This window comes from Amblyomma americanum, chromosome 1, assembly GCF_052857255.1.
Source record: "Amblyomma americanum isolate KBUSLIRL-KWMA chromosome 1, ASM5285725v1, whole genome shotgun sequence".
NCBI lineage: Eukaryota > Metazoa > Arthropoda > Arachnida > Ixodida > Ixodidae > Amblyomma > Amblyomma americanum.
In genome coordinates, this window is record NC_135497.1 from 47,630,035 (window position 1) to 47,657,513 (window position 27,479).

General features: G+C 48.6%; 2 protein-coding genes and 2 pseudogenes across 2 annotated transcripts; 2 read left to right on the forward strand and 2 right to left on the reverse strand.

Annotated features, from left to right (window-relative positions):
- Window positions 1-3,369: 3,369 nt before the first annotated feature.
- Window positions 3,370-6,587, forward strand: LOC144133386 (uncharacterized). The gene is made up of 3 exons (XM_077666502.1): window positions 3,370-3,576; window positions 3,823-5,085; window positions 6,555-6,587. Exons 1-3 carry the CDS (start codon window positions 3,427-3,429, stop codon window positions 6,585-6,587), a joined length of 1,446 nt encoding a protein of 481 aa, XP_077522628.1. The 5' UTR covers window positions 3,370-3,426.
- An 898-nt stretch (window positions 6,588-7,485) lies between these two features.
- LOC144116634 (U2 spliceosomal RNA) lies at window positions 7,486-7,662 on the reverse strand (annotated as a pseudogene).
- Window positions 7,663-9,231: 1,569 nt separating this feature from the next.
- On the reverse strand, window positions 9,232-15,182 carry LOC144133468 (uncharacterized; annotated as a pseudogene).
- Window positions 15,183-16,342: 1,160 nt separating this feature from the next.
- LOC144133533 (chitinase-3-like protein 1) lies at window positions 16,343-25,829 on the forward strand. The gene is made up of 4 exons (XM_077666732.1): window positions 16,343-16,543; window positions 17,210-17,338; window positions 24,069-24,286; window positions 25,799-25,829. Exons 1-4 carry the CDS (start codon window positions 16,343-16,345, stop codon window positions 25,827-25,829), a joined length of 579 nt encoding a protein of 192 aa, XP_077522858.1.
- The last annotated feature ends 1,650 nt before the right edge of the window (window positions 25,830-27,479 follow it).

Sequence of the window (27,479 nt, forward strand, 5' to 3'; positions counted from 1 at the left end):
AAATGCATGCAGTGACGCACTGCTGAACGACTTGTCCCAAAACAACGCTGTCTGATTCAATTGCGGTATTGAGTGACTAATGCAGAGTAAAACAAATGTAAAGCATAAATTTTGTTCACCCTCATTTGAGCTGCCAGGAATACAACTGACTATTCACGCATAATTATAACCGGTATATACGCTTTAGTTTGGGAGGGGGGATGTTATTGAAGGAAGGAAACATAGAAAGTTGGGGCCACGCGACGCGTCCAGTAATTTCTCTCTGGAACGAGGCAATGGTCGCTGCGCCGCGCTGGGGGAGGGGAAAGGTAAAGGAAAGAGAGTAGAAATAGAGGGGTACGTGCTCGCCGAGGCGAAGTCGCAATTCCCGCAGTCGAGCAGGGAAGGGAGGCCGAGCCGAGAGCAGAGCGCCGATGCGCACTCGGCTGGGTGATGGAGCCGACTGAGCTCGCGGGGGGCGTGGCTTGAGGCGCGCGGACCGCAGGGAGGCGCAGGCTTCTGTGCCAATGGGGAGGCACTTGAATGGTGGTGTACCGCATAAGCAGATGGCGGGCAAGGAATTTGCGCGCAAAGGAAGAAGTAGGATGCCGCGAAGGGGATGGGGGCATGGAATGCCCGTAAAGAGGTACAAAGTCGACCCAAGGCGGGAAGGGGTGGCGAGCGAACCAGCCCGACGGCAAAAGAGCGGGAGGCCACGGGAAACGAGGCGCCCGAAGGGGCGAAGCGGTGGCGGCAGAAGCGGATGAGTCCGGGGGTCCCTGCCCATGAACAGGACAACGCAGACTACCGCCCATAGATAGTGTAGGCGTGTCAATGCACCCCGTGTGTGCTGACAAGTGCGGCCAACCCCGTGGAGCCCACGCCACCACGAGAAAACCCACAATACGAGCAGATGGGCGGTTCGCTCGAGTAGGGAATGCCTTAGAGGGCGGACGTAAGTTTTACAAGGAAATGCAACAAGAGAGGCGCAAAAGAGAAATTAGAGGGCACGAAGTGCGCTCGAAGGGTGGGGGTCTGATGGACACAAAGAAAAAGCGGGCCGTTGAGGCGCGCCGAAAAGGGCGAGGTGTGAACACCCGCAGGGAATGCCTTGACGGCAGGAAAATTTGGGAGTACCACGTGGGCGGATGGCAGGCAGTGTAGTTGCGCGCACTGAAGAAAGGGAGCGAGGAAATCTAGAAGAGAGTATAGCCCCGTGCGAAAAGAGCGCGCGAACAGAATCGCAGCGTGGCGAACGGACCGGGAGGGCAAGTGCAGCGAGGCGCCCGACGGAGCGAAGCGGTGGCGGCAGAAGCGGATGAGTCCGGGGGCTTCCCATCGCGAACGCGACAACGCAGACTACCGCCCTTAGATAGCGAAGTACGCGTGCACGCACCCCGTGTGTGCCGTCAACTGCGGCCAACCCCTGGGCGCACACGCAACAACGAGAACGCCCGGAAAATGCGCCGAAAAGCGGACTGCCCGCACGCTATAGCCACAGAGGGGCAGAATTGAGATTAGAAAAGGAGGGCGACTGAATAAGAAGCCGTGAAAGTGGAATGCGGGAAAAAACCGCAATAAGGGGGCATAAGTAGCGCCCGAGTGAGGAAAGCGGGCCGGATAGGCGCGCGGGTAGGGGGAGTAGAAATTACTCGCAAAGGAGTGCTGTGAAGGCAGGAGAATGAGAGCGGGCCAGAATGGCGCGAGGGAAAGAGGGTATTAGGAAGCCCCGAAGGACAAAGTTGCCATTGAGGCAGGAGGGGAAAGCAGGCACACGAGGTGCGCGCGAAAAAGTCCCCGTTCGTCCAGAATCCACAGGGAGATGTCCGAGCAGCAGACACACGCGGACACAGCACCGTGGTAAACCGTTCGAAGTAGGAGGGAAAGTCTGCTGGGTAAACCGCTGCAGTGCAGGGGCGTAGGAGTTTAGCTGATGTAGGACCACAGAATATGAGGCGCAGCAAGGTTTCTTGGGTTTCTTGAGTAATCCAAGGTAGCGGGCCGAAGTAGGGCGCGCGTAGTGGAAGCGAGGGCCTCGGAGGACGCCGACGGGCGAGAACAAAGGGCCTGGTGAGAGACCCCGGCCGCCGGCGAGTGCACTCGCCGGCGGCCGGAAGGAAACTCACGCTTTAGATTGGGCTCGTTCTGTATAATATCACAGAGAATTCAGTAAAACATGACGTTAAAACTCTGCTTATTCGGTATAATAAGGTTGTCGCTAAAATAAAAAGAAAAACTAAGTGTCTTTCATTTATTTTTTAAGTAAAGAAGCACAAACGAAAAAGTAGACAAAAATCGTGACGTATCTGCCATATTGACAGTTGGGAAATTACCGGGAAATCAAGTGGCCAGAAACACGAACATCGTCTGAACAGGTTAAAACGCTTGTATCGGCATGCGCAACAAAGTTGGTCTGGTAGATCACGGGAATGTGGGGCAAGCGGGTTTTGATCAAGACCTGCACCACTGCAAGCTGACAACTGCAGCGGCCATGCTGCGCACACGAGCTGCCCGCGTCGAAACAGCTGCTACCATCTTAGATGTGCACCCGCATCGGGTTCCTTTAGCAAAATGTGTTAAATACCGCTAAGGAAAGCTACTGCAAGCAAATCAAAAGCGCTTCAAAGCACTAATGAATCGGGCTGCTGCTCAGGTGGCGCGGAGAAGGACTGTAGGTAAGATGGCGGCTTGATCGCTTCCGGTAAGCGCATGCAGGCGCAGTGCGCTTTGTGAAATCGGTCTAATACTTTTTGCCGGGCGCCGGGCGTAAAATGGACAGCAGAACTTGTGGACCAGTTGGACTATGTGGGGCCGCCTTTACTGCTGTACAGGCTCGGAAGTAGGCGGCGGGTCCTGGTACCGCGCGGTCTCGGCATCAGCGCACCAACGGCGCTCACTCCTCTTGCCTTCTACGCCGCTTCGGGAAGAGATGTTTCCGGGTGGGGCTTGACGCGCCATGAGTGCATCCAGACTTCGTGCGGCCCTCTGTTTCTCTGATTCACCGCTGGGCATTCGGCAGACGGGCGCGCCTGACCAACACCTTCTCGACTTTACAAGGCCTGCTCACGTCCTCCTCTCCCCGGCAGTCTACGTCACGCTAGTGGTCCTGTTCTCCGACGGGCCAACACCGTCTTCGACGAGCGCCCCCGCACATTCCGAACATTCCGGAGCGACAGGTTCCAGCCAAAAAAAAAAATTTTTTTTTGAGCAAGTCCAAGCTTTTCAGTCGTCCCTGTCTACTCTGTCGGTTAGGTTTGGTGCTGCATCGCTCTTCGCTGACGTTATTTTCGGGGTTTTTATGCCGTGCTCAAGGGTGCTTGCATTCGTGTGCATACATTTGTGTGTGTGTGTATGTGTATGTGCAAAATATTGAAGTGGGACAGCATCACCAGTGCTTGAAACAAGAATGTGGCGTTAAGCAGACGCAAACGCTTCACGTGGCGCAACATGGGACGGTGTTGTGTCCCTGGATGTCGCGGAAACTATGACACTGGTCCCAAGGTGCGTGTTTTCGCGTTTCCCAAGGATGCAAGTCGAAGAGAGTCGTGGATTAGAGCCATCCCACGGAAGGATTTCACACCCAGCGTACATTCTAAGGTGAGTAACTGAAGTTTATGCCGTATCCTGCATGTCCCGCGTGCTCGATCAATAGGTCAGAAAAATCTTAAATAATGTTTGATGAGAAAATACTGGTAGTTTTATTGCAATTCGGCTAGGGCAGGGCAAGAATAATGAACAGAAATATGCAGTACTGAGCTGAACTGCTTAATACTAGGCTAATTATGAAATAGTGTGTCCATATACCGACAATAAGCGACTACATATTTTTCATACATTGCGCAGGTTTGTGAACTTCACTTTCAAGAGAATGACCTCATCAGGAAGCTATCACACTTCGATGCAGCATCAGGAAAGACTCTGACAGTTGAGATTGAGAGGGTTCATCTAGTGTCCGATGCAGTACCATCTATTTTTCCGAACTGCCCTGCTTACTTGAGCACGAACCACACTCGACGCGAATCTCCAGCCTCGAAAAGAGCTCGAATGGAAGACGAGGCCTTGGGCAAAGCCATCAAGAGCTCGATGGAGACAAAGAAAGACGAAGAGCAAAGAATTGCGATAGCATCATTTCAAGACCTCAAACACAAACTTTCTGGTATTGGCAACAGTGATTTCTGGACCATCAGTGTCAACAGTCGCTGTGTGATGTTTCTACGCATCGAGGAAAATCCTTCACCACATGTTAGATTTTCCGTCACCGTATTTGCTGACCTCTCACTTTCAGTGTCAGCAGGCATGATCAAGCTGAATTCCTTACCCTGTGGAGGGGCAATTCCAGAAGCCGTGCGTGACACTAGTACGTTGTCGGTACTGCTTGAGCAGCTAGAAAAGCACATGACTGAAACATCAGAAGAAACTACTGCATCTAAAACTACGACAGTGTTGCAGCATATCGGCTCCTTGCTGAATGAACTAACCGAAGAGAGTGACGCAACGAAAGAACTAAGTGCCTTGATTCGGTTGCTACATGAGCAAATCACTCTCACTCTCGCTGGACCCATTCGTCGCTACAGTGCTGATACTTTAGTTTTTTCCAGCATTCTGCACTCAATTTCTCCCCATGCTTATAACTTCGCGAGATCAGCGTCAATGTTGACATTGCCTCATCCTTCAACTTTGCGCCGCGTTTGCTCGAAACATGGAGGTGACCCAATGAAAGAACAAAACGAAGCCCACTTTCTGTCCTACATCCGCGAAAGAGTGAAGTTCATGGAGTCGCACGAAAAGACAGTGACTCTAATGATTGATGAAATCCACATCAAGCCATACTTTGATTATAAAGGAGGCAGCATAGTAGGATCGTCAGCGAATTCACAAGAAGCAGCCACAACTGCCCACGTTTTCATGATACAGTCGCTCCTGTCAGCTAACAAGGACGTTATTCATATTCTTCCAGTGGCTAAAATGAACTCTGAAATCCTGCATGATTATTGCAAGAGGATAATATTAGAAATGGAATCATTGGGCCTTAAGGTGATAGCTGTAATCACCGACAACAACTCACTAAATCGAAAGATGATGTCGCTTTTCTCTGAGAACCGAGAAGTAAGGATTGTGTATCCCCACCCAGCCGACAAAAGCCGCCCCCTTTTTTATGTCGTTGACACTGTGCACGTACTTAAATGCATCCGGAACAATTGGATAAATCAGAAGAACCAAGGAACATGTTTATACTTTCCTGAAATGAGTCTTTCTGGAGTACTGCCCGATGGGCCTCCCAGAATGAAAGCTGCATCATTTGGTGCCGTGCGGCAGCTATATGCATTGGAAAAGACATCGCTTCTAAAGCTCGGCTACAAGTTAAATTCCAAAGCCGTTTATCCAACTCCCATGGAGAGACAGAATGTAAAGTTGGCGTTAGACGTCATTAACCCATTTGTCTCAAACGCACTTGAAATGCGGGGCGAGGCTCTGAAAATTATGAATTCCAGCTCAACAGCTCTCTTCATTAACATCATAGCAACATGGTGGAAAATAGTGAACGTAAAGATACCTTCCAAAGGTCGCCGTCTGAATGACCCCCTTCAATATCCAATCAGTTCAATCTCTGATCAACAGATAATATTCTTGAATGGTATCGTAGACTGGCTGGACGCTTGGCGCAGTGTTAATATGACCAGTGGCTGCATGACAAAAGAAACCCACTCTGCTTTGAGACTGACGTGCTACTCGCTTATTGAGCTTTCGCGGTACTGCCTAGAGGAACTAAAATTGAAGTATGTTCTGCTAGGAAAGTTCCAAACGGACACCCTTGAAGACCGTTTCGGTCGCTACCGGCAGCTTGCTGGGGCGCAGTACCATGTTTCTGTGCGGCAGCTTTTGGAGTCCGAAAAAAAAATTCGATTACAAAAGCTGCTGATGCTTCCCGAGCCAGACAACAACAGCGAGAGCGACGAAGAAATGCCACCGCACAAATTTTCAGTGTTGATTTCCGAGGAAGAAATCTCAAGCCCAAAGCATGACATGGAAGTTGTTACCTACATAGCTGGCTACTGTGCCTATGCAGCCCTAAAGAAACTTCCCTGTGCATTTTGCCGCAGCGCACTCATTCTGGAAGATATGAATATAGAAGTTGGATCGATCTTGCAAAATGATTGCAAACCTCTCCAGAGGCGGGTTGAAGTTCCCACAGCCATGCACTGTGCACATGGTGCTGGTTACGACGCTTGTTGTTGAAAAGCTCACCACGGGCGAAACTGGAAACGCATTCCTTGCATCTAGCAACCAACATGCAATTGTTAGCTCCACTGTCATTTCATTTCTGCGAGATGTTGCCTTGGAAACCTGCGAGAATGGTCCCACACCAGAGACACTCGTGCGGCATGTAGTGCGTGCCGCAACAAACGTTGCTTTGAACAACTTTTGCAGAATGCGAAATGATCAAATTCAAAGTGCCGCGCAAAAAAAAGCTGCGGACAGAAAAATGAAGACGTTAAGCAAGAAATGAAATAGGTCGCTTCCAACCCTTCCTGTCAATAAACCCATTTGTACAAATGCATTTGCGACTTTTTCAGAACGCTGTTAACAAGTCTAAAAAGCCGCCTTAGATCGTTGCGGTGCATGCCTCAATGGAGCGAAAAAAGAAAAATACCCGAGTGCATTAGTCAAACTCGCTAAATAATTACCGAATGCAAAAACCTTGCAACAGACGCGCACCTGGGTGTCATTCTAACAAGCAGCCACGACAGATTCAACTCGAACGACAAGCGACCGAAAGCAGCGGCCGGGGTGCCGGGGACCACAGGCGTGACGTCACGGTCCCCATGGAAGGGCCTTGAATAGTCCAGAGGGTGTTGGCCTGACCCGAAATCGGCGGACGCCCTTTGTAGCAACCTACCGCACGCGGAGAGGGACTTCCGGTGGCGCGCCGAGTGGGGCATGCTCCCCACCAAAGACAGGCTCCACTCCTGGCGCTTGGTTCCAGACTCGCGCTGCATGAACTGTGCTCAGGCTGAGGCACAAACAAATATCCTTGAAGAGTGTGTTGTGGCTAGCACACTGAGCCGTTTAGATTCACGCGCTTTTTCCATCCCTGTGTCGCGCGAAGGAAAAATAAATAGCTGTTGTTTAGCTCTGGTTAAACCTGGAGTTACGCGATAGCTACAGCTGGCCGAGTGCAACTCGCTCAGTCGAATTGCAAAGTCAGTCTTTCGCCGCTGTGTTTAGCTTGGAGTTCCTTTTCCATCTTCGTCCCTAGACATGGATTCACCTTCTCCCCCTCTCCACTCCTCCCCCACTCGCTTTCGCCGGCGCGCCACGCCGCCGGCAGCTGCCACGGCAGCCATAGCGCCGCTTGCTTGCTTGCTGTTGTTGTCAGGAAAAATGTAGAGGAAAGTGCACAGGCCTGCCCACTAGCTCTAGTTGAGCCACAATCGCTGCCACGTGCTGAAAGTAGGAGAGTTAAAGATAGGAGAGCAAAAAGTGAAAGAAAAGACGCGCGCTTTTATGCCCCAGGCCGATACCGGAGGCAATGCAATACCAGGCCAACCTGTGGCAGAGGTGAAGCAAGCTTCAAGCACTCCGCCACATTTCCAAAAATGAGTTTAATATCTTGGGCCCAAATGGGACCCGTAGCAGATAATAAATCAGATATTAAATGCCAGCATAATGCTAGCTAGCAATGCTAGCATAATGTACGCGCGCGGCGCGCACACCCGCTGCGTGCTCTGTCCTCACTCCGCGCATGCGCACAACTGACGAGGCCGCCGGTGTCTGCTCTGCCGTCGGCACAGCGGCGAGCACACCAGCTGCGGGCTATGACGTCACTGCGCATGCGCACAGCTGGCAGACCAGAGGTGCCACGCTGACCTCGCGAAGTGGCTGGCGTATTGTAGCTATCGCTAAAAAACCGCGCGGGAAGTTCGAGCCTCTTGACGCGGCTCATCGGTCTGATCCTTTGGAAAAACAGGAATGCTGCCGTATAATTGCGCCAACCACGTCGGCTCATGTTCCTGATGCTAGCACGTCCATCTCTCGGTGATTTTATGGGGCTACCCAGATAGCCAACTCCTTACCCTTGGAGAGCAAAGCTTCCTCCGCAGGTGGTTGATGCCACACATCAAACTCAGGAAGGGTGCCGTGTCACTAGGGGCAAGATATTAATCTATGCATTTGCTACACTTTAGGCGAACCCTTTCTCTCAATTGCCCTGTAGGTTTTTACAGCTAATCTTGTTTGGCTTGTGAAGTCACAGGCCTGCGTCTCTCCTTGTTTATGTGAGAGCTCAAAGGACCATTGACTGCGCAGAATTCAATATGCTCTGTGGCCGGGGCTCCCGCGGGAGTTTATTTCATTTTCTTTCCTTCTAAATGTATGAATGAAGTCCATAAGATTTGCTTGCACAAAGTTGTGATTTTTGATTTCGAGACTTTTTCCTCCTGTACCGCACTACCTCTGCATGTCCCGTGTCCTCTGTTTGCTCGACTCTTATTTGAATCCTTGTAAGCTACGTATTCGTGTTTTTCAATAAATTTTCTTTATCTCTTATTTTATTCCATTACTAACCACGTCGGTTACCGCGGCAATCACTAGGTTACGATTTGCCATTATAACGCATTACCCAGGGTTACAAAACGCGAGAAGTAGTCTCACGCTCTAAAATCACGGGCATTGGTCCGGCAGATGGTGCCCAGAAAGCAACCATGGAGGCTGGTGGGCCTGGGAGGTCTCGTGACCTTACAGCGTCCTCACAGCCTGCCAACCAGATTGTTAGCAAACTGCCTACCGTGGCAGGTGGTAGTTAAATTAACTATTGGTTGCTCGGAAAGAGCAACCTATAGCGCACAAGGCTCAAGAACATGGAAGCGCCTGCCATCGTAGGACAGTGGTGGATCGCTTAACCGCCGCACCACTGCGCCAGGAGAATTATGAGGACTACCAGGGGTCTGTGAATGTAAAGTAGAGAATGACCGCTTGCATATATGGGAAGTAATCCATTACGCTTTCGCGTTACCTGTCTCTTCAATTTTTTGTTTTGCCGAAACAGATGGGCGCCTGGTTGCAGTTAAAGATTTGTAGCTGGCCATCAGTAACCGTCATAGATTCAGTACATGCTATTATTAACGCGACTAACTGATTGAAGCCCATGTTTATTCCACATTAAAATGCGCCGAAGGCGCTACGGTGGAAGGGAATGTTGTTAAGGAGAAGGGGTAAGGCTGCCTCCTTTTTATTAAAACTTCCTGGAGGCAGCTAAGTGGAGGCTGTGTGCCTCTCGAGAGCGTTGCGGAGCCGTTCGTCAACCAGCTACGCCTCAGAGTCATGGATGAACACGAGGAGTGCCCGCCAGAGCTCGATGGCACAATCTGGAGACGAGGTATCGGGGCAGGCCCAGGTCCAGATGGAAGAAGTCCACGGCTCCTGCTTAAACGTGGCCAGCACTCGAAGGCGAGGTGGTGTGTACAGAGGACATTCCCAGAACAGGTAGTTCATATTCGCACCGCAGTTGCACCTCGACCAGGAACCAGATACAGGTGGCATCCTGCCGTCCCAATGAAAACGGTCCACCAAGAAAGGATTAAGAATGGTGCCTGTTTGAATCCGCCGCAGCAGGACCGATTCTCTTCGCGTGAATACCACCAGAGCAAGCGCAGATATAGAGAGGGGGTTGCCCACAGCAGTGAGGAAGGCGGCGCAAAGTGGTTTCGTCACAGGCCTCTCCGCGATCAGATCTGCTACCTCAGGTGTGGTAGCGACGGAACGAGGAGTATCAGTGCGAGAGAGATCAGCGCGTGCTATACTCTATGAGCCTTCTCGTTTCCATGGATACCCAAGTGCGCGGAAAGTGCGAAGTGCGCATGTTACCGAATGGATGATTACATGCTGACCGCGTTCGCGAAGCAGGCATGCGTTATGCCTTATGTTCTGCATTATAGGGTCCATATAAAGAACGCTGGCGCATGCCCGGTAGGCAGCTTGAGAGTACGTGCACAGACGACGGTGAATGGGTTCAGTTTCAGAAGAAAGTGCGAAAGCCGACTGCAAATAGTCTGAAATGGCCATTAGTTTGGCTCAGCTACTAGACTGCGCTCCTGCCGATGTATGGAGGGGGGGGGGATCGGCCCTGATTCTCTGTTGTCTGGTAGTACCACGGAGTCGCATAGCAAGTGTGGCTGCTGCCGTCTGCAGGAAGTGCAGCGTCCGTGTACAGAACACGTTCAGTTGAGGGGAGTGAGCGCCGCGCCGCATTCGCAGATGCGCATCGATATGTAGTGGAAGTGGCTTCCCTTCAGTGAGTGGCGTGGTTTCCTGCTGTGGCGTCTTGCTCGGCAAAGTGGGAAATGTGTGTACATGGTGCCTGAGGATCCGCCTGCGTTTGTGCCGCGAAGTCACGTTTGGTGCGTGTGGGTGCGCATGTCGAGGAGCTCTGAACGGTCATTGAGCTTGCTGAAGCTCTTGAGCGCATCAAGGCGTGTGTACCCCGAAAGTCCTGTGACAATGTAACTGGCCTCATTAAGTAAGCAGTCAAGCGCGACACTCCGTACAGTAACAGGATGATATGGCAGCCCGTACATGATGCGGCGACGAGAAAAAGTATTGTTGTGTTTAATGGCACGTAGGCAGCTATGGCCATCATGCGCCAAGCACAAGGTATAGAAAATTTTTCTGCAGAACTTTATAAAATTTGCAAAAAGTGATTGGTGGTGTAGACGGCCTAAAATGTTTGTTTTTCTACCTAGTGATGCCAAAGAAAAGACAAAGCTTTAACGAAAGTCGAGTAACCTCTGCAACTATCATTGCATGTGCAAGGACGTTGAGGCTCCCAACCAATCGAATAAAGACCACAGCCTTCTTCTCAGAAATGAGAAAACAGCTGAGGTGTGGTTAAAAAAGTCTCTTCTTATAAATTACTCAATATTATCAGATCTACAATTTGTTGAAAACTGCTGTCTTTAAAAACATAAAAATATGTGAAATGTGAGCAAGTGCATCTTCACCTAAGAGTGGAATTTCACCTAAGGGTGAAATTGCCTGTGTTCAGTGTAAAAAACTTCAAAATACATTTTCCTCGGTGTTCCAAGTTTTCTACATGAAAATAATACATGGTTTATTGTTAGCTCATCGTCGCATAATTCACATTTGGGCTTCTCTTATTTCGTCAGTAGGAAATTATGTGTTAGATGTGTGGGTGTTATACGGACACGGCAGATAATCACTTCCTTGAAACGCTCTCAGCTGGTGCAGGACTTCCATTCTCCTAAAACTGGTTTTACAAAGTGTATATTGTAATTCGCTTCATTGTCCCAAGCGGACTGCCATTTTTTGCTTTTTTACAATTTACCGAGTTCATGCAATCCTTAAAGAGAATATTTTCTTTTTTATTTGCTTGCCACGAGCCTTTGAAGCGCAGAGTTCTGCTCTCTCGTTGTGTCAATTCCGAGATGACTCGGCACCCAGCAAAGTTTTATATTTTTTCCTTGAGCTATGACTTTTGTTATGTTGTGTATGATGTCACCGTGCATCGGAGTGATTGCATTTGTTAGAGTGGAGAGCGGCAAGTAAACTGAGAGAGTGTGTGTAAATAATACTGTTTCTGAGGTTCTCATTCAGTATTTTTCTTGAACTATGACTTTTGTTATGTTGTGTATGATGCCACCGATCATCCTTCTCTTCATAAGCACATCATTTAATACTAGACTTGCCAAATGTCTCATTGTTTGTACACCATGAAGTTACTTTGAATGGCACTGAGACAAAAGTAAAAAGAAAGGAAATCAGAGCTAATGCGACAGTGCAAAGCAGACGTTCAGAAGAAAAGCCGTGCGCGTTGTTGCGCTAATTAAGGATTGGTCGGCAGCGTTCTGAAGGTCACACGTTCCCCTATGAAATGGAAACGGCCAAAAACCATATTTATATTTGGCTATGAGGCCTTAGCATGCCTGAAATGTCATCATAACACGTAGGAATGTAAATTAACTATGCTTTATATAAACTGCTGCAATATACTGGAAATCGAAGCCATGACCCATGGGTTGCAAGTCAGATACGCTACCCCTAGGCCAAAGAGGCACTTTCGTTCTACTTGGTTAAGGAAAGAGTTCGAGTGTCTTCATGTGTTTCACGTGTTCTAGTGTGCCTGCTTAAGCATGCTAATGAGTATGTGTGATTAGAAAGAGGCGTTAATTACGAAAGATTGCAGCAAATAACCATTAACGCTGTGGCGTCATACCCTTAAGGGATAGCTTTAGCGTCACCCTATTTTTAGCACGTTGCCTACAAGGTCCATTCGGCGGTGCCAGTTTCCTAATAACTAATAATTTTGCGACGACTGAGTGTCACTGGGTCGGACGCGCCAAGGCAGAATGATAGCTTCGCCTTACGGCACTTGGACAAGACTTGTCGCAGTAGCGGAAATACTGATGTCCGAAACCACAAAATCCGCACCAGCGCTGGTAGCGCCAGTTTTAGACGTGTTCGCTATGCGTGCTTCCCATTCGAAACTTCCAGCATAGAGTTCGATTAACAACACACACATATACCTGATCAGATGTTTAGGGGAATCCACCAAGGTGGAGTATATTTGTAATAAGGGTGCATTACTCACTGGCATCCACCCATGCACAGCCATACGACTACAAAGAAAAGCTATACAGTGTTCTCAGGAACTTCGCGGTTGAAGAAAAATTGGTCCTGGTCCAGGGTACGAACCCGGGACCACAAATTAAGCGGAGAGTCACTCTATTACTGCCGTTTCGAGCATGTCGAATCCCCCCGTCCCCCTCTTTCGCTACCTCTTGCTCGCGCCTCCGCTTCGGTCCTTCCCCAGTGCTTCCTACTGCACCACTACTCCTGGCTGGCAGAAGTGATGACGAAGAAACGTTTCCTCCTGCTTACAAACTTAGCAGACAGGATGCCGAGCCACCGAGTTACAGCCAGCGTCTGCAACTCAAGTCGCCGGATCTTATCGCACTCTTTTGTGGCATAAGAAGTTTTCGGAGCATACAATGCCTGGTCACATAGCATCTCCAAGCCGAGTGCCACAACTAGGCTTCCTGTAGACAAAAGCACACAAAACCAAAAAGCACGCATATAAAGAAGCATAAACGCAGCCAACTGTTCTCCAGTTTCTGTTTTGGCATGCTAGAAACACGATGCTATTCAACTACCCCACAATAACAATGATGCTTGCACTGCACGCCTGATTTTACAAATCTTACAATGATGATACAGCTCTCGACAAATCAGTCGCACGCTAACACAACTAAGGTTCTAGCAGCGATGAGAAACTATAATTAATATGATTTAACTTTTAGAACGAGTACAAACTTTCCTTTCCTTTATTGATCCATCTTTATCGACGTTCCCATCGTAGCGCTTCTTGACGTCATCCGGGAGTTTGCGCCATGTTTCGTCCGAGAAGTATGCAGGCTTCCAGCGATAGTATTCTCCGGTGGGCACTTCTGATAACAAAATCAATAGAAACGGAAGAGCATTGATAAATGTCGCACACGAGATTAAGTGTTTCCTTACATTGCAAAAATACGCGCGCAATGCGGCCCTGATGATAAGCCGTGCCACTGCTTCCTGGCAGCTACAGCTTCTCAGTCAACAGTGAACCTATGCTGCTGCAGTGAAGCAGGGTAGAGTCCGAGCGGGAATCTCTATTGAATATCCAACCACATGCAGCCTTTCTCGCATGCAACACTCCTGTGCGCATATATCGCTATGCACGACCCAATCCTTTAAAGGACACGAGCTCACATGACAGTTCCCGCAATGAAGACGACAGCAGCACGGTAAGGGGTTGCCTGAGGAGAAGAGGTTACGAACAGAGGAAAGCCGTTTTAATCGCGGGCACCTGCGTCTACCCTGTGGTAGTTAAATTGGAGCGCCACAATATCTGGGAAACTCAAAAACCATGCACACCTTAGGACGTATGTGCTGGTAACGCTTGCACCAGTCATCTTTCAAGTGGCTGCTGTCGACACACAAAAATGTGGAGCGTAAATGGCATCAACTGGATCTAACTGCAATGATGTAAATTTCAGACATAAAGTATACCTGCTGTGCACTGTTTACAGCTAAGGAAGCTCTTTTGATGCATGAAGTGTGCATTGTTATAAATCAACAGGCCTCGTGGAGAGAATAGTAATTCTAGACCTCACTCTTCTGAAAAATCGGACTTACACAGACGCTACAAAAGCCCCTGTACGGAGATTAAAAGCAGACCCCATGTGCTCTAAAATTTGGACAAAGGCTGCACCGGTAACGGCGCCACATCGCCACCATTACTTCTCCACCTGCTTGCTCGCTTCCGCGCCGGTTTCTGCTGCAATTCATCGTTTAGATTGAATACATTTCAAACCTAGCGCTCGCCTTATTCGGCTCGAGCGCCGATGCCCTAGCCCCGCCTGTAGGAACCAAGTGTAGTCTTTCACATATCTAATGCGTGGTGCATGTCCGTAGCATTCCTTATAAGCTCATGCCGAACACAACCAAGGGAGGAGACACGGAGAGGACAAGAGAAACAAGTGTCCCGCCTTTGCCACACGCCGCGAGCTACCGGGAGCAGCTTTTCCGGCAAGCAGACAAAGCGATGATGTCGATGATTACAATGGCTATTAATGTCAATAAATATCATGAAGATAACAGTACTGCTGGATCATGATGGCGTGTATTGATAGATGAGTGCTTGTGCAAAGGGGCTCAGAATGCGATTTCGCAGCGATAGCTCTTAGTGCCAATTCTCTCGTTTCGTGGCATGCAGATGTGTCCTTACAGCAAGACATATGAAATCATTTAAAGAGCGGCAATACTGTTAGAGGCGCGACAGGCGACATCAGGGTCGATATAAAGGCAAGCTTTAACTGCGCATCGTCTAATGTTATCGACATGCTTCCATGCTCCTCTTGTCCGAAACAATATATCGGGTAAACCGGGCAATCAATGAGCGCCAGAATAAATGTCATCGAGCTGACAGCAAGGAGCCTACAGAAGGCAAAGGCTGAACAATTTATTCATCATCATCATCAGCCTGACTACACCCACTGCAGGGCAAAGGCATCTCCCACGTCTCTCCAATTAACCCTGCCCTTTCCCAGCTTCATCCACACTTTGCCTGCAAAATTCTTAAACTCATCCCCCCATCTAACCTTCTGCCGCCCCCTGCTACGCTTACTTTCTCTTCGAATCCACACCGTCATCCTTAAGGACCGGCGGTTATCTTGCCTGAACCGCGCCGTAAGAGAAGCGATAAAAGAGGGACTGCCAGAAAAAAAGAAGGGAGAGGTGCCGTAGTGGAGGGCTCCGGAATAATTACGACCACCTGGGATTTTTAACGGGAAAGGAGGGGCTGACAGAGGAAAGGAAGGAAAAGGTTGGTAGTGAAGGGCTCCGGAATATTTTCGACAACCTGGAATCTAACGCGCACTGACATCGCGTTTGCCCCGCCGTGATGGCTCAGGGGTTAGGGCGCTTGACTACTGATCCGGAGTTCCCAGGTCCGATCTCGACCGCGGCGGCCGCGTTTCGATGGAGGCAAGACGCAAGGCGCCCGTGTGCTGTGTGATTTCGGTGCACGAAAAGAAAGAGCACGCGTCGGTCGACTGGTTCCAACTGGGCCACTAGCACTGCTACAATAGTGCGGTCGAGCGGCTGGCAAGAAATCGAAGCAGCCACTGTGCAATACAGTTTAAGCGTCAGAGGCATTTCTGGGAGTCCAATGTGCGCTCATCCATACTGCAGAGCCATAATCACCACAGGCGAAAAACAGGATACGTTTCAACTGTTTTTTGTTCGCCTTACATACCTTCCAAGCGACACGAACAGATTAGTCGAGGAACAAATTTTGTTTCAGCTGTGGATGCCTGATTTCCGGTTTCACACGGATTATTAATGCGTTACTGCAAACGGAAAGGGCGAGCGATGTCCGTCATATAGTAAGTGGCAGGTGGCCCATCCTCCACATCGCTTAGCCCAGAAATTCTGTGCAAGCGCAGGTTTAAAGGATTGCACCTACGCACTTTCCGCCTTGGTGGTTTACTGGATAGAGTGCCCGGCTAATGAGCCGGATTTCCCGGGTTCGAACCAGATCGCGGTGGCCACGTTTCGATGGAGGCGGGACGCAAAGGTGCCCGTGTGCTGTGCGATTTCGGTGCACGTCAAAGATACTCAGGTGGTCGTAATTATTCTGGAGACCTCTACTACGGCACCTCTTTCTTCCTTTGTTCTTTCACTCCGACTTTTATTCCTTCCCTTACGGCGCGGTTCCGGGGTCCACCGAGATATGCGAGACAATCACTGTGCCATTTCTTTTACTGAAAGACCAATTTTCAATTTTACCCACGCACTGATCCAACGTAGCATGCATGACGCGCAGGTGGAGGCGAGCGAGGCGTTCCTCGGCGAGCTACGCTCCCGGAAGCGCGTAGCCCTGGAGTTGTCGCTGTTCGGCTACGCCTACAGGCTACGCAACACTGGGAGCTACGAGCTGCGAGCCAGCGTCCGTGGACCCGCGCCCCCGAGACCGTTCATCGACGAGCGCGGGCTTCTCGTCTATTTCGAGGTGCTTATGTCGCGTCTTTTCTACGCAGCCACCGATCCTGGTCGTCGCCTTGGCCACTGATCGCTTCTTCGCACGTTTCACAATACCACCGCAAATGGCACTTATCATCGATAGATATACAACTGAACCTCGTTTTAACGAAGTGGTTCTTCATAGCCCATATTGACCGCGCTCCCAAGGAGAATCGCCAGTGCTTAGTTGTATTCAATTTTTCGCTATAAACCGTTTCGTCATAACAAGGTTCGACTGTCACTTTCTAAAATGGCCGTAGAGGATCTGTGTCCAGGAGGGTTTCGTTTCGTCCGGTCTATAATTCGGCTAAGATGCGTGCGCAACGGTAGTTTTCCTTGCACTGTCAATTCTAGGGCTGATATAGCCTGCCTTTTGGCAAAGTCACTTCTCTTCACTATGTAGAGAGCATAGGAGAGGTGAATATGTTAAAGCGTTGTCGTTGTTAACGCCGCCATGCTTGCTTAGCCATATTATCCGTGCGGTTGGAATTACCGTAGTTAGCGTGCTTACCGTACGGCGCGGTGCTAAACACTGTATTACCAGATGCAACCATAATAAACGTGCTACAGTTACACACACTCACGGCGCTTTTGCACAATGTCTATGCACACAAGATGCCGACTGACCACGTGCATGTGGTGCACGCGTGCGCAGATCTGCCTCGAATTCAGCTCCGACCTGTCGGTGCCACTGTACAACAAGGAAGCCGACTGCAAGATCGCCGTCAACCGGGACAAAGGACAGTGGATTGGTTACGACAACAATGCCACCATTCTCAACAACGTCTGTGCGCGTATCCTAGCTCGCAATGTTTCTGATTTGCGAAGCGTCGCACTCAATCTACTGCTTGCCTGTAAAACATATCCGTGAAGCACGCCTTGAAAATCAGGGCGGCGCATGCATCAGCACATTCCGGAGCGGTGGCTTGCACTCACGTCACAGGTAGTGGCCGCCGTGCTTGAGACCACGTGTACAGCGAAAACCTACACAATTCTTCCCTTATCGTCACCTGCATTCTGTAACCTATACCCCGTGCTCTTTACCCCTGTCTTGTTATTGTAGCATCTGAAGTTCCGCAACGCAGAATTACGGCCATAAAGCTTTCGCGGACGTATGCTGGAGCAGCTGTTCAGGAGTGGAATTACCCTCACGCACTATTGCGATATGCTTAAGCTGGGTATAGACAAAGTTAGGTTGTCACGTCGTCTCTAACATGACCAATGCATTGCTGACACGTTGATGCCACACCACATAACTGAAAGCTCAAGTCACTGTGCTGCGTTCACGGCCTGAAGGTACGTTTCTGAGTTATACGAGCTTTAAAGTCCCAAACTCTATACTATCAGCCATGAAAAGAAGGAAGCTGAGGTGGAAACACAAATAATACCAACATATTACCTCCTGGAGAGTAAATACAAGCGAGGTTTATTAAGATTTCAGCAAAAAGTTTTCGCACCTTCGAAATTAATAACAGGAGCCAGCATTGAGCTTCCCCTGGCTAGCAGCTTCTTACAGTGCTGTTTGTGGCTCAGTTGTCTTGTTTGCGTCTCATTTCTTGCTACGAGGGACACTGCAGTGGAAGGCTCCATAAATTCAGGCACCCTGGGGTTCTTTAACGCGGCCCCCAGTCGCACAGCAGACGGTTTACAGCGAGAGCTGTCGGTAAAAAGACCACCAAAAAAATGGCGTCATGCGCCGTCCACACCGTTAACCACTGCGGAAGAAAGAGAGGCACACCACCTTCCGCGCTCGAGGCGGCTGGCGAGACGCGCTTTGAAAGTTTGCGGGAGAGGAGAAACGGCGCGTCAAGAACAAGCACTTCAGAAGATAGAAGCGAGAAAGAGAGCGCTGTCGCCACTGCACGGGAGTAAAACAGACCGGAGACATTTACAATCATTACAGTGACCGCAGTGGTGTGCTGTTCGTAGCGGAAGAACCGGTGTTAATGTGGAATGAGGTAAACGCACGGTACGATCGACAGCGCATTCAAAGCAGCTGTGGGGGTGTAAAAACACTTCATGACAAATGAAGGTCATGCACACGTTAAGTTGTACTAGTTACACACACCATTTAAAGAATTGCCGTTTAGGCTGAGCTGCGAAAATTTGGACACCTAATCGTTATAAGCTGTGACAATGCGGGAACATAAGAACCTCACTGTGAGGTGCCATGCATGACTTTGCACCTGCCAGCCGTGGCATATGACAAGGTTCTTCCAACAGTCATTAAAGCTGCGAACTGGGCGAGTTGGTATTGATTCATATTTGAACAGCGCAATAAAACAACGGGACACAACGAAGAAAGGACACCACAAGCGCTGACTCGCAACTAGATTTTAATTCACGTCCAAGCATCTTAAATACTAAGAACGCCAAACACAAACAAGAGGGAAAAACCAAAAGAAAAACGATACAAAGCTGCTAATCATGCCCACAAAGGTGACAATCAGCACGAGCGCGAGACTACACATCTTGGCCGGATAAAAACATCATCTCTTTATCAGTTAGTGTGACAGAAGGATCACTAATACAGCTATCAGGTTCCAAGCGGATGTGAAAAGCCTCCAAAATTTCCCGCGTTAGGCTGTCATTATGTTTTCCTAGGATGACGGTGTTAGACAACAGAGGGGTGCAAGTACCTTCTCTCCAGTGACGGGCAAGGTTACAAGAAGACCCATTACCTCGGGACCTGTGGTGCTCACTAAGACGAGCGTTGATGCAACGTCCTGTCTGGCCGATATAACTCAACCCGCAAGTGCACGGAATCCTGTAGACAACCCCCACATTACAGGGCACAAAAGGGTTCTTATGGTTGGTCTGACAACCCCCAGTCTTTTTCTTCGCGGTTGTTGCCTTAGCCTTCTCTTCCACCTGCCTGCAAACACCTCTAAGTTTTTTAGGCGCTGAAAAGACCACATCAACATCGTATCTCGCCGCAACATTCTTCAAACCATGTCCCACACCATGCGTGTAAGGCACCACCACAAACTTCTTTTTTTCCCTTTTTGGCTTATCCCCGCTCTTGATCCATCTAAGAAGCTTATCGCATTCCCTGGAAATCACATGAGAAGGGTAACCACTAGATTTTAATCGGCCAACTTGACGCAAAATACTTTCATTGATTCTTTCAAGACATGACTTGTTCATGGCAGATTTCAGGCTAGAAAAAACAATGCCATTTTTTACCAGTTTTGTGTGGCTTGATTGGTAATTTAGAAAAGACTTGGTAGAGCGAGGGAAATATTCCCAACACAAATGACGCTCTTCCAACAACAGTCTTAAGTCCAGAAATTGAAGTACATCTTGTTTAGGAAGTTCAGTCGTGAAAGTTAGTCCCATCGCGCATTCTCTGAAAACCTTCAGTACATCTACCACGCTACGCGTCAAGTAACCCTTCTTAACAAAAACAATATAATCATCGACATACCGAAAAATCCTCAGAACCAACCCGTCACATCTCCTGTCTATGGATCTGTCTACCCTGGCAAGGAAGATATTGGCTAACACAGGTGCTACTTTAGATCCTATGCACACTCCATCATTCTGCGCAAACGATTTCCCTTTCCATTCAATGAAAGTTGAACGGAGGTAAAAAGACAGAATCTCTAAGAAGCTCTCAAGGGACACACCACATCTAGCAATAAAATCAGTTTCATTGTTGTAATCAGCGATGCACATTTTTACACTTTTCATGAGGTCATCATGAGGTAGAGAATAATATAGGTCTTGCACATCAATGCTGAAAGCATCACACCTTCCCGGGTTATTGGATTTTAGGAAGTCAACCAAAGCACCAGAATTAGAGATGTGAAAAGGATCCTCAATTATCAAACACGACAAATGCTTTTGAAGATAGCTAGACACGAAGAACTGCCAAGTGCCGTGCTCAGACACGATAGATCTGAAGGGAACATTGTCCTTATGCGTCTTTGCAGAAAAGAAAACCTGAAGGTGCGATCCTTTTGCGCTCTTCACAGAAGCCGCGAGGCGTTGCAAGTTGTTCTCCTCCAAAAGACGAAGGGCACTTGCCTTGACTTTGTTAGCTCTGAAAGTTACGGACTTGAAGTTCTTCGTTAAGGCTTGATGCGCTTTTTCTTCAAAGGTGCCAGCAGGGAGAACGACGAAGCACCCTTCCTTGTCGGCGACCATTATCCTGAGACCACTAGATGCAGCAAAGTCAACGAGCTTTTTCATGCGGTGGTAATTCCGTGGTTTCTCTTTTGTTCTTTCGAAAACTTCGACACATTCCGAGATGCATTGAAACTGACTATCTTTGCCTGCCAACCGGGATATTTTCTTTGACAAGGCAAGTTTCTCGGTAGCTTTCAACCGTGGGTCATATGCAAACTTCGGTCCCAACCTGAGAGTTGCTAGATGTTCTTCCGGCACGTCGCATTCGCCCAGGACAACAACCTTTCCTTGCTCCGCAGCGTCCTTCTTCTTTCTCGGCAAGCCTGTCCGGACTGAGTTCCAGAGGAACTCTGTAATAAAATCCATCGTCCCACACCACTCCGAGAAGCCTTGCTGCCGATCGGTCCTGCCACAAATAACCCGTAGATGGTCTTTGAAGAACCGTGCTTGACGCCACAATTCGGACTTCATGATCTTGCAAATTCGCCTGGTGTGTCCTCTTGACGGCTCCAAAAAACCACACACCAGGCGAATTTGCAAGATCATGAAGTCCGAATTGTGGCGTCAAGCACGGTTCTTCAAAGACCATCTACGGGTTATTTGTGGCAGGACCGATCGGCAGCAAGGCTTCTCGGAGTGGTGTGGGACGATGGATTTTATTACAGAGTTCCTCTGGAACTCAGTCCGGACAGGCTTGCCGAGAAAGAAGAAGGACGCTGCGGAGCAAGGAAAGGTTGTTGTCCTGGGCGAATGCGACGTGCCGGAAGAACATCTAGCAACTCTCAGGTTGGGACCGAAGTTTGCATATGACCCACGGTTGAAAGCTACCGAGAAACTTGCCTTGTCAAAGAAAATATCCCGGTTGGCAGGCAAAGATAGTCAGTTTCAATGCATCTCGGAATGTGTCGAAGTTTTCGAAAGAACAAAAGAGAAACCACGGAATTACCACCGCATGAAAAAGCTCGTTGACTTTGCTGCATCTAGTGGTCTCAGGATAATGGTCGCCGACAAGGAAGGGTGCTTCGTCGTTCTCCCTGCTGGCACCTTTGAAGAAAAAGCGCATCAAGCCTTAACGAAGAACTTCAAGTCCGTAACTTTCAGAGCTAACAAAGTCAAGGCAAGTGCCCTTCGTCTTTTGGAGGAGAACAACTTGCAACGCCTCGCGGCTTCTGTGAAGAGCGCAAAAGGATCGCACCTTCAGGTTTTCTTTTCTGCAAAGACGCATAAGGACAATGTTCCCTTCAGATCTATCGTGTCTGAGCACGGCACTTGGCAGTTCTTCGTGTCTAGCTATCTTCAAAAGCATTTGTCGTGTTTGATAATTGAGGATCCTTTTCACCTCTCTAATTCTGGTGCTTTGGTTGACTTCCTAAAATCCAATAACCCGGGAAGGTGTGATGCTTTCAGCATTGATGTGCAAGACCTATATTATTCTCTACCTCATGATGACCTCATGAAAAGTGTAAAAATGTGCATCGCTGATTACAACAATGAAACTGATTTTATTGCTAGATGTGGTGTGTCCCTTGAGAGCTTCTTAGAGATTCTGTCTTTTTACCTCCGTTCAACTGTCATTGAATGGAAAGGGAAATCGTTTGCGCAGAATGATGGAGTGTGCATAGGATCTAAAGTAGCACCTGTGTTAGCCAATATCTTCCTTGCCAGGGTAGACAGATCCATAGACAGGAGATGTGACGGGTTGGTTCTGAGGATTTTTCGGTATGTCGATGATTATATTGTTTTTGTTAAGAAGGGTTACTTGACGCGTAGCGTGGTAGATGTACTGAAGGTTTTCAGAGAATGCGCGATGGGACTAACTTTCACGACTGAACTTCCTAAACAAGATGTACTTCAATTTCTGGACTTAAGACTGTTGTTGGAAGAGCGTCATTTGTGTTGGGAATATTTCCCTCGCTCTACCAAGTCTTTTCTAAATTACCAATCAAGCCACACAAAACTGGTAAAAAATGGCATTGTTTTTTCTAGCCTGAAATCTGCCATGAACAAGTCATGTCTTGAAAGAATCAATGAAAGTATTTTGCGTCAAGTTGGCCGATTAAAATCTAGTGGTTACCCTTCTCATGTGATTTCCAGGGAATGCGATAAGCTTCTTAGATGGATCAAGAGCGGGGATAAGCCAAAAAGGGAAAAAAAGAAGTTTGTGGTGGTGCCTTACACGCATGGTGTGGGACATGGTTTGAAGAATGTTGCGGCGAGATACGATGTTGATGTGGTCTTTTCAGCGCCTAAAAAACTTAGAGGTGTTTGCAGGCAGGTGGAAGAGAAGGCTAAGGCAACAACCGCGAAGAAAAAGACTGGGGGTTGTCAGACCAACCATAAGAACCCTTTTGTGCCCTGTAATGTGGGGGTTGTCTACAGGATTCCGTGCACTTGCGGGTTGAGTTATATCGGCCAGACAGGACGTTGCATCAACGCTCGTCTTAGTGAGCACCACAGGTCCCGAGGTAATGGGTCTTCTTGTAACCTTGCCCGCCACTGGAGAGAAGGTACTTGCACCCCTCTGTTGTCTAACACCGTCATCCTAGGAAAACATAATGACAGCCTAACGCGGGAAATTTTGGAGGCTTTTCACATCCGCTTGGAACCTGATAGCTGTATTAGTGATCCTTCTGTCACACTAACTGATAAAGAGATGATGTTTTTATCCGGCCAAGATGTGTAGTCTCGCGCTCGTGCTGATTGTCACCTTTGTGGGCATGATTAGCAGCTTTGTATCGTTTTTCTTTTGGTTTTTCCCTCTTGTTTGTGTTTGGCGTTCTTAGTATTTAAGATGCTTGGACGTGAATTAAAATCTAGTTGCGAGTCAGCGCTTGTGGTGTCCTTTCTTCGTTGTGTCCCGTTGTTTTATTGCGCTGTTCAAATATGAATTCTTCCAACAGCGGTCATCTTGCTGACTTTCTCACCTCTCCCCAGGAAGAGGAGAGGGTGATGCTCATTTCTGCACTGCCGTCTGCCAACAGTGGCATGCCGCAGCTGTCTCTTCTATGTTCTTGGCAGGTGGCTCTAGCATATGCTAAGCTGCCAGTTTTTACCTTGCCGGTCGCAAGGTGTGACACCATTGGCGAGTGCGGGGACATGGGACTCTTATGCTATCCATAAAAACGCTAAACGCAGCGGTAGCTAAACTTTGCACATGGCCAGTAAAACCACGTGGAAGCACCACATGCGCGAAACGGGCTAACAGCTGCCACAGAGTTTAGCGTTTCTCACCTTCATTTAAATGCGGTCGACACAGCTGGATTCAAAATCGCAACCTTGGGCTCAGCAGCCGAGGCCAAAGTGAGTGAGCCGTCGGACGGGTACGCCTTCCGGGTTTGTGTTTACGCCTGGAAGGCAGTTAATGGTCGACAAATACCGCGCAGGTGCTGTTCGCCAAGCGAATGCGTATGGGCAGTATCGCCGTGGTGACCGTTGACATGGACGACTACAACGGCAACTGCGACCAGCGCAATGTGCTGCTGGGACAGCTGCACAACGCGCTCAACGAACTGGACCGGCCCATCAAGAGGCTATCGGCGAACCTCAGCCCGTCTGAGTCAGCGTCGTCGTCAACGACCGCACCCGCCGCGGTGGCTCAGTGGTTAGGGCGCTCGACTACTGATCCGGAGTTCCCGTGTTCGAACCCAACCGCGGCGGCTGCGTTTTTATGGAGGAAAAACGCTAAGGCGCCCGTGTGCTGTGCGATGTCAGTGCACGTTAAAGATCCCCAGGTGGTCGAAATTATTCCGGAGCCCTCCACTACGGCACCTAATTCTTCCTTTCTTCTTTCACTCCCTCTCTTATCCCTCCCCTTACGGCGCGGTTCAGGTGTCCAACGATATGTGAGACAGATACTGCGCCATTTCCTTTCCCCAAAAACCAATTAATATTATTATTATCAACGACCGCCGCGTCCCAGAGAACTGGTGCTACGCCGAGCACCCAGATGATTCCGGTTAGGCCCAGAGGGCACATGACAATCGCTGGGTTCAGCGACCGCGAGAAGCGTTCACACTGCACAGGGAATCATTCAACTGCATAGGGCCTCGCTTACATCGTGGGCCAAGATTGAATAAATACCATGTGGATGTAAAATATAAGTTTTACATTGAAGGCAAGATGCATGTCGGTCTTTGTAGTATGCTGGCGTGTTTGAATGTATCCAGAGACGATTCATACAGCAAAAGCTGTCTGAGCAGATGAACAAAGAGATTTTACACCCGTGCACATTGTAATAACGAGTACTTTTCTTCACTGACGGCAGACGAGAAGGGTCTGCTAGCAGATGGGGGAAGGCTACTGGCCACTGCCTTTTTATGTGCCCAAAATAGACAGTCGGTTGTGAGGCAGATGTATTGGTGTACTCCAGACTGTTTTGACCATATGGGGTTTTGCAGTGTGCACGGAAATATAAGAATACAGGTGCTTTTAACGCGATAGCTTTAGGGAGTTCATGTGGCAGAACATTCGACGTCGGCATCGGCCACAGTAAACGAAAAAACCCCAGAGAAGCAACTTAGAAGGTGGGTGGGCCAGCTAAGTCATGTCACCTTGTGGCGGCATCACAACATGCCCACAGGACTGTGCACAAACTGCCCACCGTGGCAATTATATTAATTATTGGTCGAGAGAGGCTGCTGAGAAGAGCAACCTGGATCGCACATGTCCCACCAGTGGCAGCATCGGCCTTCACAGGTTAGTGGCGCATTGCGTAACCGCTGCCCTACTGCGCCAGGAGTGGTATGAGTACTCCCAGGGTTCTATGAATGCTAAGTACAGGATGCCCAGTTTTGTATATATGGGGCATTGATCCATTAGCTTGCGCATTATACCTTTATGGTGAGGCTTGAGTGCCCCCCGGTTTTTGAATATATTTTTGCCTCATTTGAAATATAGTTATTGCAGCTGGGATATAACTCTCAAACATTGCCGCAGTGGTCAGATACTACAGCAACCAAAACCTATGATCACACATGAGAACCTTCAACAGTATTTATTATACTTGCAACAGAAGTTGCCATCGATACTCTGATGGCAGTATCATGTGCAGGTTGGTTTGCATCCGCCATGTTACAGCATGTTGCATCGCTTAGCATTTATGTGCACCACGCAGGAATGAACAGGAGCGCTATATACACTGTTAACATGCGCAATGCCCAAAGTAGACAATGGACCAAGCACCATGTTCATGTTCCGAAATGAGATACCGTAAACAAGTCATTTTTCTCAAGGTTAATATTTCACACATTCAGGCAAACTCACGATACCGGAATATTTCGAGAGTGCTAAATTTTGGAAAGGATAAGTGAGAAGCTCCTTAGTGCTCCTTTTTACCACATTATTCACGGCAGCAATTTTTTGCAATGTGCTGTTTATGTGATTCTGGACAAAACGAGAAAATTAGGCATTCACAGAAATTAAAGGTGCCCAATATAGGAATCTGAACTCGTCTTTTTATCACGGGAACTCTATCTACACATCCCGGGCATTCTTAGAAACTTAGATCAGATTAAGCGTCCCGGCTCCCCCCTTTTTTTGAACTGAACGCGCTAGGTAGGCGGAGTTAACCAACGCGTCGAGTGCCTTTGAGTGAGTACAGTGGCAGCTCACTTTAGCTTTTATTTAGTTTTTATGTTTTTGTGAATAAACAGTTTAAGTCACAGACAATATACCCGAAAATTAGGCCCGCGGAAATAAAGATACACGTGGACTCTGATTTACGTATCACTCCACCAATGCCAGAGAGACAAGCCGCCGCGGACTCGACGCGTTAGTTGACTCCTCCTCCCTACCGCGTTGAGTTCAAAAAAGGCGCGAGCCGGTACGTTACTTCTGATTTAATTAGGGTAATTGGAAGCACAGGACAATAAATAGAAGTTTCTAAGAATGCCCAGAACGTGTAGAGTTCCCGTGGTAAAAAGGTGAGTTCAGATTCCTCTTCAGTGCAACTTTAAATCGTTTTACAACATAACAGAGGCGAATGGGGCAACTTGTCCCTAACGGTGCTAAGTAATCTCTGATCTTTATGATGATACTCATGGATAAAGCTTGAGTGTGCCCACCCACTCTCTCAGCACAGACAAGAGCCAGAACTTTTGCAAAATATTTTTATTCCCAATGCATGGCGAATGGCTGAACAGGCTTAAGCAATGACAGGGGACAAACCATCCTCCACACCACCGTTATCTTTTGTCAGCGCAGATTCATAAAGGTCTCTTAGAGGAACAGCCAGACTCTTAACCGAACAAACCAACACCACTATATGAAATAAGGGGCAAATACTTTACACAACAAACGTACATAGAAGACTGTTTCATGACTAACAAAAATATTGGTGTGCTCATAAAGTGCATAAAATATCACAAACACAACACAAAATGTTTGTATGGAGCCCATTTAGCTCATGTTCATTTCAGTGGCATGCAGCATAAGAGCAAAGCTGTCACCACTCGTGTATGTGGCATTCGTAGTTGCATGTCAGCCATAAGGTAAACCATCAGTAAAAGCTTCATCGCTCACTCTTTCAAAACTCCTTGCAAGGCTGGAAACCTTCCTCACAACCAATTCATTCCCTGTCTCCTACTCCCAAGCCTGAGTTACCACAGCTCGGACTCCTTGTCGGCTGAAGGCACTTCGAGCACGCATGAAGAGTCCGTCAGCCTTGCTACCCGCTCCCCTTCAACCACATCCCCAATGATCCACGCTGGGTATCCCTCCTGCTGCTCACTTTCTTAGCATTATGCTTTGGCATTCTCCTTTGGAAGGCACATCAGCAGACCACTCGAGAAAGGGAA

Bases quoted from the DNA above. Each gene is read 5' to 3' on its own strand.
- LOC144133386 (XM_077666502.1), top strand. From the start codon at position 3,427: ATGGGACGGTGTTGTGTCCCTGGATGTCGCGGAAACTATGACACTGGT. The intron at 3,577-3,822 runs GTGAGTAACTGA...TACATTGCGCAG, and splicing joins CACCCAGCGTACATTCTAAG to GTTTGTGAACTTCACTTTCA. The intron at 5,086-6,554 runs GTAAGGATTGTG...CGACTTTTTCAG, and splicing joins TTTTCTCTGAGAACCGAGAA to AACGCTGTTAACAAGTCTAA.
- LOC144133533 (XM_077666732.1), top strand. From the start codon at position 16,343: ATGCATGACGCGCAGGTGGAGGCGAGCGAGGCGTTCCTCGGCGAGCTA. The intron at 16,544-17,209 runs GTGCTTATGTCG...ACGCGTGCGCAG, and splicing joins GGCTTCTCGTCTATTTCGAG to ATCTGCCTCGAATTCAGCTC. The intron at 24,287-25,798 runs GTTAGGGCGCTC...TGCACCACGCAG, and splicing joins CCCGCCGCGGTGGCTCAGTG to GAATGAACAGGAGCGCTATA.